Source organism: Chaetura pelagica, unplaced genomic scaffold (genome assembly GCF_000747805.2).
Source record: "Chaetura pelagica isolate M959 unplaced genomic scaffold, ChaPel_1.0 scaffold117, whole genome shotgun sequence".
NCBI classification, from domain to species: Eukaryota; Metazoa; Chordata; class Aves; order Apodiformes; family Apodidae; genus Chaetura; species Chaetura pelagica.
The window spans coordinates 3,948,536-3,963,286 of record NW_009954185.1 but is presented as its reverse complement, the minus strand read 5'-3'; the positions used below and the strand labels follow the sequence as shown (position 1 = coordinate 3,963,286).

Sequence of the window (14,751 nt, the reverse complement as noted above, 5' to 3'; positions counted from 1 at the left end):
TCAGTTGACTACTGTTACTGTTATAGTAGTAGCACTATCAGTCCAGGAAACCCTGATTTCACTATTATTGGTAGCTGACTTCTGCTTCCATTTTGTTCTGGACCTTTCTATTTCTTTCTTCTTACTTCCCTCAGGGTTTTTTTTTTTCTATTCTTTCTCTCCATCACCCTGTCTTCACCTCTTTGTCAATTTACTTTCCTCAATTACTTCACCTTCTTCATCTGCCATCTCATTCTGCTGCTGCTCTCCCTTCCATGCTGTTGCTGTGGCTTTCTATTAGAGCAGAATGTACAATCCTTATTTTGTTAATAGTCTACTTGTTCAAGTTACTTCTGCTGCACAAATAATGATCTGCCTACAGAACACTATGCAAACTTGCCTGGTATTTTACCTGACTGTTCCAAAGAATCCTCTAAGATATTTCATTTTTTATGTATGTAAGCTATTTTTAAGTGGGCAGTATTAATCCCCATTTTAATAACAGCATAAAAATGTTAAGCAATGCTTCAATGCTATTCACAATACCTTAACATTAAAGCTAGAAGTAAAGGCCAGATGGTTCCAAACTATCCTCAAGAAACTGAATTCTTGGGAAGTACACACAAATTTCATAGTTAGCAATATTTAGGATGCATGTATGTTTATATTTTAAGGTTTTCCATAAAGTCGAGCTTACATTCTAGACAGAAGAACAGAAACTGTCAAAGGAAATTAGTTTCAGTGTTGACAGCCTCCAGAGATTCTTACATGCTCTCAAGAGGCAGGTGGAAGGGGATGCTGGGTGACCAAAATTTTCACTTTGTGAACATAACCTGTATTTGATTAATGAAATATCACAGTCCTGCATTTATGCAACAGCAGGGATCCAGATTGGTCATGTTACAAGCCTCAGCCAGAGCATCTGCAGGCATAGAAGAGCAGCAGAGAATACATCCTGTTATTTTACAAAAGATTGAGTAGTTAGCTCACTCCTTCCTCAATGTTATAAATGGAAGATTTTACCAGGCTCCTCCTGCTGCCCAAGACAATGTGTCATGTTTAGTCACAATGCTTTAGCTAGAAAAGATACAGCAAAGGCTTGCAAGGAAAGACTACTCTCATTGGAAGCATAGATGTCCTTTAGTCTAGGCTTTACCAGGCTGAGTCTGATCTGTTACATGCCAAGGGGAGGAGTTCAGACTACTCTGCATTGACCTCCTAACACACAAATCAGGGCATTTTCCTTTTGATCATGATTTGCAGTTTCTATTTTTATATTAAATCACTCTCTCAGCTGCAAAATTTGCATAACAAAGCAGAACCACAGTCAAAGTAAGAATCTGTTGTGAAGTGACAGAACATAACACTTTTCAAACCACAATGTAAAGCCATAGGCAGGTATGGGATGACACACATTAGCAGCAAGAGTGATTCTCAGCCAAAGATCTCATAAATTAAGCATTAATTTTTTAATGCACTTCAATGGAAGACAGCAAAGTGGCCCCAATGATGCTAATGACCATGTCATGTGAAACTGCAGGTTTGCCTGTGTACAGTTAGCTTGGGTGGCATGAATTACAAGTTGTTTGCTATGGCCACCTCACAATAGTACTATTCAGTAGTGCACTGGTAACACAGTGATTGGCAGATCTTTGGAACAGTGCAGTGCTGCAGCTGGATAATTCCAGCATATTCCTGGTTTAAGTACAATGAGAACATTGAATTCTAATTATGTCCTCCCTTCAGTGTCCTTTCCCTGGGCAGAATGAGCCAAAATCTATTTTTGTGTCTCTCCAGTGAAGTTACACAAGGCTTGAATTTGGCCCTCTAGCTACACTGACAAATCTACCACTACTCTAACACTGACAACAAGATTTTTCATATTTATAGGTTAATTCACAAAGCTTCACAGATTCAGCACTGAGGGAGCATCATTATTCTTCTTACCAATTGGTAAAGATTTTGCAGAAGAACAAGTAATGAAACTGGAGATGGGAGTCAGGTAGCTGGATTCCCATTACTCTGCACTATCCAAAGCACACTGCTGTCCCCACAGAATGCTGCCTCTGTATTGCAGCTGAGCACTGTCAGAAAAATTACAATTTTCTGGGGTATCCATGGTACTATGACAAAATCTGCATCTGAACCCTGCATCTGCTGCCATGCAAAACTTCAGTAACATTTCATATTCGTGGAGGGCCAGCACTCATGAAAGTCAGGAGGTGTCTTTTTATTCACTTTCCTATGCATTGGCTCAATCCTCCTTTATGCATTGGCTTAGTTATGTTGCCTTCCAAACCAGTTCTCAGGTGCAACTACCACTTCTCAAGCACGGAATACTTGCATGCCTGATGGGTGTTTTTGAGATTACTAAATAGTTGGCTGCTCATTATATAAATAGCTCTTTAATCAGCTTTTACATTATTCAGAGATGACTCTGGGTACAAAGAGGTACAATGGCTTAAGGAAAGACAGTATATCTTGAAAGCATCATTTGAGCATTTGGAACACTGACTGACATGTTCCTCTCTCTCTGGACAGGACTTCAAATTCCTCAAAGAAAGAGCTGAGTTCTTCATCAGCTGGATGCTGAAACTCTTTTGCCTATGTTTCAGGAACATTTGACTCTCCAGAAAGTGAAGATGGGAACTACTCATGTCCAAAACCACAAAGTTTGAAGAGCTACACAGCCATAAGTTGTATTTAGTATGACTGTGTGGTTTCTAACTCAACAACTCCTTCAAGATCAAGCACACTGTTAACATTGACAGCAAACCTGCAGTGTGACCTTGTATATGGCTAGATTCTACCCTTGGAGCCCATGGACTAGCCCAAAAATTTAGTATGCTATCAGCAGGCAAGAGTCACAGCTCCCCCAAAAACTCCTCTTTCACAATGGTATAACTAAGTCATCTCTCAGTTTTAAGAAGAGAGTATGTATTTCCTTTGTTAAATCAACTTCATTTAAGAGTTTATGATATGCACTCTAATAATTTTATGGATTATAATCCCAACTGTCTACTCTAATATTAAAGTTTACATATTTTGTGTTACTATACCTCCATCTTCATTTATCCAGTAGAGAAACAGATTCATTGTTCCAACTTCGGTTATTTGGTGATCTTCTCCATAGAGCCACAAAACCTGCTGGCAGCCAAACTCCAGGGCTTCTTGTTGGGCATAAATAGAAGAACCATAATTCCTTCCAGAAAAAAAAAAAAGAAAAGGAAGAGCAAAGAGTTATAAATATCTGGTTGAATATTTTATCATTTCTATGCAAGGATGTGTATGCTTTTACCTTATCAGTAAGTGCTCTGCACAGTCACTGCTTGTCCCTGAAATATTTCATTGGAAGTACTCTGCTAGTATTTTACTAGGTCATTTGTATCTACAGTAAAAACTTTGAAAGGCTGAACAGCATTAACAGTTCAAACATATCCATCCAAATTGTGTTTAAAATACCTTTTTTTCAATTTTCTGAACATCCTAATCATTGCAGTTAGACACCTTAGGAAAGCATTTCTATTCATTTAGCATATGGCATTCTGAAGAGACTGCAGCAATTCCCATACAGTTCATGGTTTTAAAAAAACAAAACGATAAAATCATCTACCTCATCTCATATATTTCAGGTTAAGAGATGGCTGATATGTTAGATGAACCTCTTGAAACACAAAAATCACCAGAAGAGAGTTATTTCTTCTTAGTAAAAGATACTTGCACAATTAACAGCTTCAAGAGCTGCAAATTGGAGTCAATGAATTCCATATCCTTGAGGAGGAAAGGTTTTCCTAAAATATTGCCTATACAGTGAACCTGGCTGAATAGTATGTTTACTTGGCTTTGAGGAGGGGAAAAGCCCTTTTCTCTTCTTGATATTCAACAATTATCAAGACCCAAAGTCAGCAGCCCTAAGGTGCTGACCACACAGGAGTTAAGTTTCCACCTCTAGGCACAAACCAAAGCAGTAGTGACTCTAGACTATTCCTTTTTTTTCACAGCTGATGTATGAAGGATGCACAGGAAACAATTAATATACTTCTATAACTAAGCAAAAAATTCACAAAGAAAGAGTAGTTCTCAGTAATTTCTTGCCTTTTGATTATTCTACTAGCTCAGTGGAGCAGCCCTTACTTAACAACTGCTAACTTCCTGCCTAGAAAAGAAAATCATAGCTAGAGACAATAACCTTTGTTTAAACCAAAGCCAAGGATGCACAATCAAGTAATTTATTTAACTACTTCCAAGATGCTTGCTCCAGTCAAGTCCTAAGCAGCTTCACTCGACAAGTTAAGTATTCAAACGTTAAAAATCACCTTTCTACCTAACTGGTGCTTTGGCCTAGTTCAGCAGAAAACTGTCAGACTATTGTCTAGCCAAGGCAGATAACTGTCTCCTGCTTTCCCTTTAACACCCATACCACCTACATAACTGCAGATGGCTTGTCAGGACTCTCTGCCAAGGGTGGAGGTCAGTAGTCAATGCTGCTTACTGCCCAGTTGGCAGCAGGCTCCTATAATGAATGCTGCATCACAGAAGTGATACATTTAGCCTCATCTTCTGCAAGGGGAACAGCCAAAGTACTACATGGACACCTTCCAGGTACAGCTCCTCAGCTTGAGATGCTGTGAAACTGCTCCTGCAGATAGTCCACTTGGATGTAATATCCAAAAAAAATGCCACTGAATTGTATAAATAATACTTGCAAAGTACAATTTTGAAATATTTGTTATAGATATCTGTTATAGATATGTATATACTCATTGTTTAACTGCTACATTGAATACTTCTACTTTTGCTGCATTATATACTTCACTAAAAAACAAAGTTCCTTTGTAAACTATGTAGAAGATGCAGAATTTTGTTTTCTTACCCTCCAAGTTTGCAGTCCCCCGTTCCTCCTTTCCAGGCTCTTACATATTTTGGATCTGCCCATAAGGATATTGGATTAAAGCTTCCACTTGCAAAGTAAGGGCCCACAGGGCTCAGTATGACATACAGTAGGGCTTTAGTTGGCTTCTTCACTCCAAGAGAGGGCTGAAAATGTAAACAAATCAGAAGTTACTTGTGTATTTCACTTCAAACATGAGATGCTGCACAATTAGCTTCTGAAACACTACTTTCAGAGGACTCACAGCACAAGAGTCCTTTTGCTAGGACAATATAAAGTGCTGCAATGAGGAGAAAATATTTATATAACTTCCTCCCCATCCAAACAACATCAACAGCCCTAATTTTACACACTGTTACCATTAACTTACAGCTGTTTCATTTATCTATGCATTCTGTATATATATATCTATATGTAGTTAAACATAGACATACCTAATCTTCTCAAATTATTTCAAGCTTTTAAGAACTCAGATATTAGCTTAATAAGATGCTATATAATTATATTAATCACAGTAGAAGCCTGCAAAAGCCTTCTAGGGAAAGGAGTGGCGAGGGCCACTGCTAACAACAACAACAACGGAGGAACCACTTAGCCACATTAGTGATGAGAATTAGCCAATGCCTCTTAGAATGACATTGGTAGAGCTGAGTGCTGGCTCTGTGAATGACTGTGACAAGATAAAATTATCTGCCTCCTAGAAATGGTTCACACCAAAGCACAGAAAATAACCTGGTATGTATCACTTTTCTTCCCCCTTCCAGTCTGCGAGACAGCCCGTCATACTTCAAGTCACCACCTTCTATACTTAATGGTGGAGATGAAAAGTCTGGCACTGGTCAAAGTTGGAATGGTGGTAGAAGACTGCTTAATTAAACAACTCCTTGAAAAGCTTAGGACTGACAGAATCACAGAATGACTGATGTCAGGAAGCACCTGTAAAGGTCACTTTGTCTAAATCCCTTGCCCAAGCAGTGCTTCATACAACTGATTGCATGCAATTCTTAGGATCTTCTGAGCATCTGAGTGTGTTAGTATTTTATCTCCACTCAGAGAAACGAGTCATGTAAAAAGAACATGCTGATCTTTGGTTTCTAAGATTAGGTCTTCATTGAAAAAAAAGTTATTTAACTTAAATTTTTAGGATCAAAGGTCCTGTGCACAAAACAGGTCAAGCTAAACTGGGAAGTGAGAGAGAAAATAGGCCTTCCTCAGGCACCGAGTTCTTTTGATTTCTGTCTACCTTACTCCTTCAGCAAAACTTCTAAGAAGAGAAAGATAAACTGAGATCTTGATATTTTTTCTGATTCTTATACAATCATTCAATAGATTGTGCTGATTTAGTTTCTAAATTCTGCTGATTCACAAAAGATTATCAGAACTTGCAACATGGAGACAACATACAACATCACAGAAAGGACATATACGTTGGCTAGCCTGAAACAGGAAGAAAACTCCATTTTTAATATTAATACTTCATTGAGTAGAGATTGTTCCATCTGAAAATCTGCAACTACTTTACAAGCATTAAATTAACAGTGTTCTAGAGCACCTGTGAAATGTATCACACTCATGTATGGTAACTACTTACAGATGTGGATATTGAAGTGTAACTTGCCTAGTTGGGAACCATACACTCTTTGGCTTCTTTGCCCTATGCTCTACCTTTTACGTTTCTCTCTTGCCTCAGAGTTTTAATTTAAATAAACTCCCTGCTTCTAATTCTCTTTATAAATACTATAAGCTTGATTCACCCACATGAAACACACAGAATACACACTGATACCTAGTTGCTAAGGAGCCTTTTATAGGATCGGATTTATTTGGGTTCAAGAATTTATGCAATAACTTTTCTTAGTTCTGCTAAAAGTCTCTCTCAGAAGCGCCACCTTATTTACTGGGTAGAAATCTCTGAAGGTCAGGATGGAGGTGTGAGATGAAATCACATACTCTACAAAGAAAGTTTGTTTCCTCACTTTTTCCCCCGATTATTAGTATTTAAAAGACATACACTACCATCTCACAAATAGCTATCCTTTTAGTTAATCTAAATGTTGCCGTTACCATTCAAAATAGTTAACCGAAGTTTACTTTCTGTGATCTGAATCAGTGTGTCCACTAGGTGGTGGTGTGGTCAACATAAATTTGTGAAGTCGAGCTACAGGTGACTTTGCCTCCGGACTGTAATACTGTTGTCCAGTGATTGCTGTGTATTTCCCTTTATGGATGGAGGCTTTTGCCTCATGCTTAAATACAAAGAAGTTAATGAGGGTGGGGGGGATGGGGGGAGAAACGTTTCACACCTCAGTTCCAATTAAGGTAGGACGGATATACAGGCTGGCAGTGGTTGAGTATGGGACCCACTCCTTTTCCACTTCCACAAGCTTCCGGATGCACTCCAACAGCTCATTCTGGTCAAAACACTGGGAAGGAAAAGCAAAGGGAGAAAAGAAAGAGGATAAATATCGCCTGAACACTGTGGTCTTTACAGACCTATACGCTAAGGGGAAGACTTCATCAGGATATGTTAGTGACAGTCAGCAGAGGTTCATAGGACATCATCATCCTTAAGTTAATTTCTTACAGAATTTAAGATCCCATGGTCTTTGTCACTGTGCCTTTTAATACAATACTCTGAACATTACAAAGTATCCTCCTGAGATTGTAAAAAGGCATCATTAACACTTCTTGCCTCCAACACACACACAGAAAACTCCCTGTGCAGCCTGCAGCCTTCACTTTGGCATGCTGCAACCTATGGCACCACCTCTTCTGCAGAAGAGTACTTTGGGTTATAACTTCTAGGTGCCCAACAAATCTCCCACTTTTACAAACTTGCAAAGTGCTTACTAGTAAGCTAATAAGTACAGAAATTCACTGGCCAATACACAACTGCTAGAAGCAGCATTAGGTTGCTAGCATGACCAAATATGAAGGCACTTGGAGATGCAGGACTTAACTGAAGAGGAAAGAAGAAAAGGATGAACATTAGTGCCAAAACAATTTAATCAGCTGTTTGCATGTAAACACCTGCAGTGCTCACCCCTTAGAAATAGAGGCAGTAGGGAGGAAACTAACAAAGCAAAACACTGTTGTGATTTAACAGAAAAAAAGTTATTCAGACAATTCACTGAATATGATATCTTAAAGTTTAACTGAACTATTCAAGAGTGGGTGTGTTTGATAAATGTTACATTACTGTGAAGTTTCAGAGATTTGAACTCTGAAAATTAAAACACACTCTAACTTCAGGAGAATAAGATGCCTTGGCTACATACTGGCAGAGTTGCTCGTCGTGCTGATCGTGCCATCCTGTCCATGTTGAGGGTTGGCCGGAACAGGCGGATTTTGCCATCCACTCCTCGGTAAGCCTTCATTCCTTCAAACAACTAGCAAGCCAAAAAAGGAGGGAAAGGAAATAAAATAATAATAGAGGCTTGTTGTCCCAATGATGATCTGTGCAAAAGCAGAACACATCCTTTGGAAAGAAAAGAACTTCACTTTCCTGCTCACAGCACTCAAAGCATAAATGCTAACTAGTTAATCCTTGCAACGCACTCTTGTGTGTAGTATCATGAAGTTTATATCACAAAGATGACCTACCTATGCCTCAGGTATATCTTCCTCTGTCAGGGGACTTCCAATAACCTTTTTTTCTCCCCATAATTTGGTTACAGCAATTAAAATTTGTAGCATGTTTGACTTAACTATTCCATCATGTCCTGACTAATACCCAAAACTGAGCCAAAAGAGTATTGTCCCTTATGGAAAACATCTATAGAATTTAATTATATACATTAATCACTTCCAGAGCTCTGTCCAAAATGCATTTTGGCAGGAAACACAAAATAAAATTATGAAGAGAACTCTGTTGCAGTTCTTGCTCTATTAGTAGCGAAAACTTGGTCACTTATTTTCTCCTTATGCTCCCATGTTGTGGAAGGATATTTAGCCAGCATGAAAGACAGATGCATCAGCCTTACAATAGAGGAATAATACATGCAAAAGTTTTATCAAAACTTTAGGTAAACTTAAATTAGCCATAATTATTGCATCAAATTGCAGAATCTGGATGACTGGTGTTGACAATTAATTTACCAGAAACCCTTATCCCACCAGTGCCCTCTCAACAGAATGCTGTACAGCATCTCCTAACCACAGCAAAAAAAAAGAAAGCCTATAAAATATCCATAGCTGTTCGCAGTTATAGGTTGATAATTTCCAGTTATAGACAGAAACCACATGCATTATATAAGATGATTTTTTTTTTTTTAATACATAAAGATATTATTTAGATTCAGTATTAAAGGATCACCTATGCTTTCAGAAAAGAGTTAAGATTTTTACAATTTATTTTCTAAAGCATTTATTTGTACATTACGTTAGAGTACCAGTTCTACAAATTTAACTGCATCAGTGCTATCAGACTCCTCAGAGCTTTTGTCCTGTTACAAAAAACTGGCTGGAAAGACTTTCTATGCCATTGGAAGTCCACTTACGCAGGTTGTTTTTTCAAAAAAAGAATCCAGTCTCTTTGTATATTAATAGTTTTTGTACAATACTCAGGGCTTCATTATTATTAAATTCTATACAGTTTTCCCATAAGGATCAGTGAAATGGGATGTTTAGAGATCATTTTTGCAGTTCCATGACAGAGCTAGGTCCTTCTACATGACAAATTTTAATTGGGTTGTAACTGGATTGCAAGAATCCCAGCAGTTTTCTTCAGGCTACATGCCAGCCATGCAGCAGAACCAGAATTAGAACCCAGAACTTCTTGCCTTCAACATTTATCTTATTCCTAAGGCAATGCCAACCTTATTAAAAGCTTTGTACTCAGTTCTGAAAAAACTGTTCCTAGGATAGACATTGTAGATACAAGAAATAAATTCTATCTTTAATGAAGGACAGCATAGCTGGTAGTATGGCTGATACTGTGATACAATTTTTATTGTGCCAGTTGCTAACTAATGCCACATTTCTGTAATGCTACTTTCTTATGACAGAACAGTTGTCCCCTCCCACCCCCCCTTCTCCCAAACACATTCACAGAACTTTTAATGAGAGGGAAGAGGAAGGAATGTTACTACTAAGATTTGATCAATGGTTTGAGAGAAGAATCACATCATTACTGAAACACAAAGCCTTCTCGAGCTGTTCAATCTTTTTCTCCAAATAGAAATTCTTTTAACCTTCCAGAGCTGTTAAAAACCTTTCACTCATTAAAAAGGGAGACAGTTATGTGTTCCAGAAATGCTCAACTTGAATAAAAGCAACTGCTGTGGTTGCTTGATGGTTGGTTGCTACAGTGGTATGCAAACAAAATTATCTGACATCTGTACATCACAGGAACTGGATCTGGAGTACAGAAGATCCAGACTACCACATTGCATCATGGAGGGCAAGGAGAAAGGGGAGGGAATGCCAAATTCATCATTTTTACTATACCCACTGTGTATTCATTGAGCCACAGCATTGGCACCAGATTCTCGTCTGTCTGTCCTCTTGGCTAGAGGAAACGTGATGCAATAAGGGTAAAAGAATAAAAAAAAAATTGGGAAAAAAAAAGAGCATATTCATATTAGCAATCATTTCAGACTGGGCCATAGGCCGAGCATTAAAGCAATATGCTACTAAGAGTGAAATATAGATTTGGAACTCCAGCGTGGTTTCTTACTTCTTGGGTAGATCAAGAACTGCAGCCTTGAAGGCAGGACCTCAGGGACAACAAGGAGGGAAAAGTATGGCCCTTCCCTTATACTAGTGGTTAAAAAAAAGAAAAAACAAAAAAGGAAGAAGAAAAAAGAAATAATAAAAGAAGCACAAGCAACTCCATTCAGTGGAGATGCTCCCACCTACCCAGAGGAGGGAGGAGAAGCAGGCTTCTATTTCAGCATAGGCACCCTACTGAGGCTCTCACACAGATGTGAGTATAGCCAAAGCTGGAGACACAAAAGGCAGCTATAGACATTAAGCAGCTAAGCACGGAAACTTAACCACGCTGGTTTCCGACTTAACATTTCACTTTCCAAAGCTCCTTGCTGAATATTCTGTTTGAATACATGTGTACGTGCTGAATGTGTCAGATTCAGTTTGTAGCTCTCTAGACCTGCTTGGAGCTGCAAACAAGCATCTGTCTAGCCTGTCCTAAGTTATTAACTTCCACAAAGTGCATGTTGAGTCCCCAAATTAAAGTTACTCTCGGAATCTCACATGGTCTTATATCCAGTGGTTATAATCACATGAGAATAGCTACACTGATCCACCATCAGTGAACTAGAATCCTTTCTCAAATTTGTCACCACACAAGAAAAGGTTCACCTTCACAAGGTTAAGTGAGCTAGAATCCAGAGACCACAGTTGCTTCTGAGTTATAGCAACATAAATATAACCCTGTTGTAAATAATGGAATTATTCTTGAAGGACATCAGTTAACAAAACAAAACATTACTCAATAAACTAATAAACTAATAAACTTCAGACAGTGTCCCAGTTTTAGCTGGGATAGAGTTAATTTACTTCCTAATAGCTGGTATAACACTGTGTTCTGGATTTAGAATGTGAATGCTGTTGGTAACAAACTGATGTTTTAGTTGTTGCCAAGCACAACTTAGTGCTTGCACCAAGTCTAGGACCTTTCAGCTTCTTCATACTGCCCTGCCAGTGAGCAGGCTGGGGTTGCACAAGAAGATGGGAAAGGGAACAGTTGGAACAGCTGTGTTCTATGCCATATGATGTCATGCTGAATGTGCTGACCAATAAAACTGCAGGGAGTTGGCTGGTGGTCAGAGGTGGCTACCTGGGGACTGGCTGGGCATCGGTCAGTGAGTGATGAGCAAGTGCACTGTGCATTGCTTGTTTTGCATATTCTTTTATTATTCTTAATATTTTCCCTTTATTTTCTGTCTTACTCAACTGTCTTTATTTCAACTCATGAATTTTACCTTTTTTCCAGTTCTCTCCCACGTCCCACTGCCAGAGGAGTGGACAAACAGCTGTGTGGTGTTTAGCTGCCCTACCAGGTCAAACCACAAAAGACAGTAATAGACTTTGTATTACAAAGCAATAGCTTCAAGAGCTAATGGAACAAACCAGCAGTTTTCAAATCAATTTAGTACTCACTTCTACAGCATAATGCAGAGATGAGGAGGCTGGATGCAACGAAAGGTTCTCAAGTGGCTTAATATAAGGCTTCTCCCATCCTGAAGCCAAGGACCATTCAATTGTCAGCATATTATCAGTGAACACAGTTCCAAATACCAAACCACTGGGGTCTGGCTTTTCCTTGAAAGTTGTAGCTGGGGTGATAACCAAGTCTGAAGCCTGAAGGAATATGAAGGCAAAAATGAAGCATATAAAAATAATTAAGTCAGACAGATTTAAAAACAATTCTGCATCAGTGAACATGAACAAATGTAGTATTTCACCTATGGGGATATTTAATAACCAAATGGTCAAAAGTGGTTACCTCTGAGTAGCTGTCAAAATATACCCACTGTGTATTCACACATATAAACAGTGCTGCCCACACCAGCAGTTGTTAGTGTATTTTGAAGCACTGTACAAGGTGTAAAAACAGAAAACTAGCAAACAAACATTTCTTGGACATTTAGATTAACACAAGTATACAACTTCCAGAAACCCAACTGCTGTATCTCAGAACTTAAACTGATCATCAGAAACTAATCCTTCTCACAAGTAAGTAGATACATTATGCTGATTTTCCTTTAATGCATAAAACCAGTGTTAGAGAATGGATTCAGCAGATTACTCGAGTCACACTAGCTTTTTCAGTCACATTCATATTTTCCTAGAAAGATCCCATTAGCAAAGAAGGATAAATGTTGCCCTGCATGATTAACTGTAGAGATTTTCTCTTACAAGCCATGATGAGCTGCAGAAATCCAGCATAGTTTTTTGTACTATTTTTTGCTAGCTTGACTAGTTAATTTTTTTTATAGTAGTTCCTATGGTACAAATCATCCTAAATGGTGAAGAAGAAAAGCAGGATTTCTAGCACTTTACTCCCCTTTTATACACAGATAGGGGAGGGCTAAACAACTAGAGAGGGCTATGAAGTGGGCAGAGTCTGAATCACCCCTCTCCATTCACTTTCAATGCCGCCTGAGCCTTTAAACTGTGCTTCTCAGAGAGGCAAGGAAGAATTCAACAGAGAGTTGCATTGAAGTTCCATTTTCCTTCCTAACACGACTCAGAAAGCACCGAGCCTTATTACAGACCCCCAAGTGAAATCTTACTTCTCTATGTTGAATACATATGGAATAGATCAGAACATAGGTACTTCAGACTAGTGTTCAAATTATTTGCACATGCACTAAAAAGCTGGTTCTGCAAGAGACAGCATTGACTTTGACTTTTCAAATTCAACACACATTTTAAAACATGAGAAAAAAATTAGTCCCAGGCTTTTGAAAGAGAACACATACAGCCCAGTCTTTGTAAACAACCTGATTTTCAATATGTCTTTAATGAATAATGAACTATTTTAACTGATTTGTTGTTTTTGGTTTGGGGTGTTTTGATGTGTTGGGTTTTTTGCTTAATAGCTTAGACGTGCAATTAACTTAGAGCTGGAACACATGATTCACTAAAAGCTTGTTTCAAACTATCTCCAATTATAGGCCTTGCCTAGATATTGCAGTGCATTAGCTTGGTTGAACTAATACGTAATCTGATGAAACAACAGTTACTCTTCTTAACTCCAATTTGGAGTACCCTTTATCCTGCTGACAGTGAATGCTCCAATGGGAAAAGCACTGCTTAATGATGTCCTGAAAATAAAAATTAATTTTACCTGACAACCTTTACCATGTGCTTTGGAAAAGATGACATCACAGAAGAGCACAGAGCAAAAGAAAAGGCGCAAAGGAGAGTTTGCAATTATTCACAATGGAAAACTCAGCACAGGAAAACACACTGGAGCAGGATGTGAATGGGGCTTAAGGGAGGATGCAGAATCCTTGACTTTATCTCTGGACAGAATCACTGTTGCTAAATAACTCCTACTGCCAGTGGTATTAACAGCTCTCCCTATAGTCAAGGCTTCTGTCTCATCTAAGGTTACTTTTATTAACGCAATTATCTTTACAATAATCTGGCCTGGGGACCAAAATTACTGTATGGAGTCTCAGCCCATAGAACTCCCATCAGTATGCTAATTTCTGCTTTTATGCCTCGTTTTTCACATCCTCAGTTGTGGCAGCACACCTAGTTGAAAAGCAACACTTTAAAACACTTTGCTTAGTTCACTAGGGTTAACAAATAGCTTTTAAAGGTGGGAAAGGATTTTAACCTGGCTTTTCTCAGAGGCCCACAAGCACATGCAGAAGGAACAGCAAGCTGCAGCATCAAGTAAAGAAACAAGCAAGCTCACTTGGGAGCATATTTGCTTTCTCTGACCCACTTTTGCCATCAAAAATATTTCTCCAGATTTGGAGGCCTGGAGTTCAAGAAAGTATTGGACAGAGTCTTTGTCATATGAGTGATACTTTAGTAAAGCTAGACCAATGAAATACAAGCACACTGTTATGCTCTAATGGTTAATACACAGAGGGCTGCAGATACAGAGTCACTCCTAAGCTGTCTCATCAGAGATAAGACATGGGCCAAGTCTTCATTCCTTCCTGGAGCTGTACACTCTGAACAAGGAGCTCTTCTTCTTCAGCATTTAGGTAAACCAGCTGTCATTCACGCATTTGCAAACAACTGACTCAACAATAACAGGTACAACACCTGACCCAAAACACTTCCTTCAAACAGTAGGAACACCTGCATAAGACCTCAAATATAGGCTAAACTGCATAGATGAGTAAGGCAACAATCAATAAACAGGCAAAAAGGCAACTTCCTGATCCTTATAA

The 14,751-nt window shown here is 38.7% G+C and overlaps 1 protein-coding gene across 1 annotated transcript in view; it reads right to left on the bottom strand.

Annotated features, from left to right (window-relative positions):
- The window catches only part of BCAT1 (branched chain amino-acid transaminase 1, cytosolic), a 40,936-nt gene that overhangs the window by 11,702 nt on the left and 14,483 nt on the right, over positions 1-14,751 (bottom strand). Inside the window, exons 3-7 of the mRNA XM_010003010.1 lie at positions 11,993-12,193; positions 8,149-8,259; positions 7,174-7,293; positions 4,853-5,016; positions 3,039-3,181 (exon numbers count right to left, since the gene is read on the bottom strand). Coding sequence (XP_010001312.1) covers positions 3,039-3,181; positions 4,853-5,016; positions 7,174-7,293; positions 8,149-8,259; positions 11,993-12,193 — 739 coding nt within the window. The remainder of the gene's footprint in view (positions 1-3,038; positions 3,182-4,852; positions 5,017-7,173; positions 7,294-8,148; positions 8,260-11,992; positions 12,194-14,751) is intronic.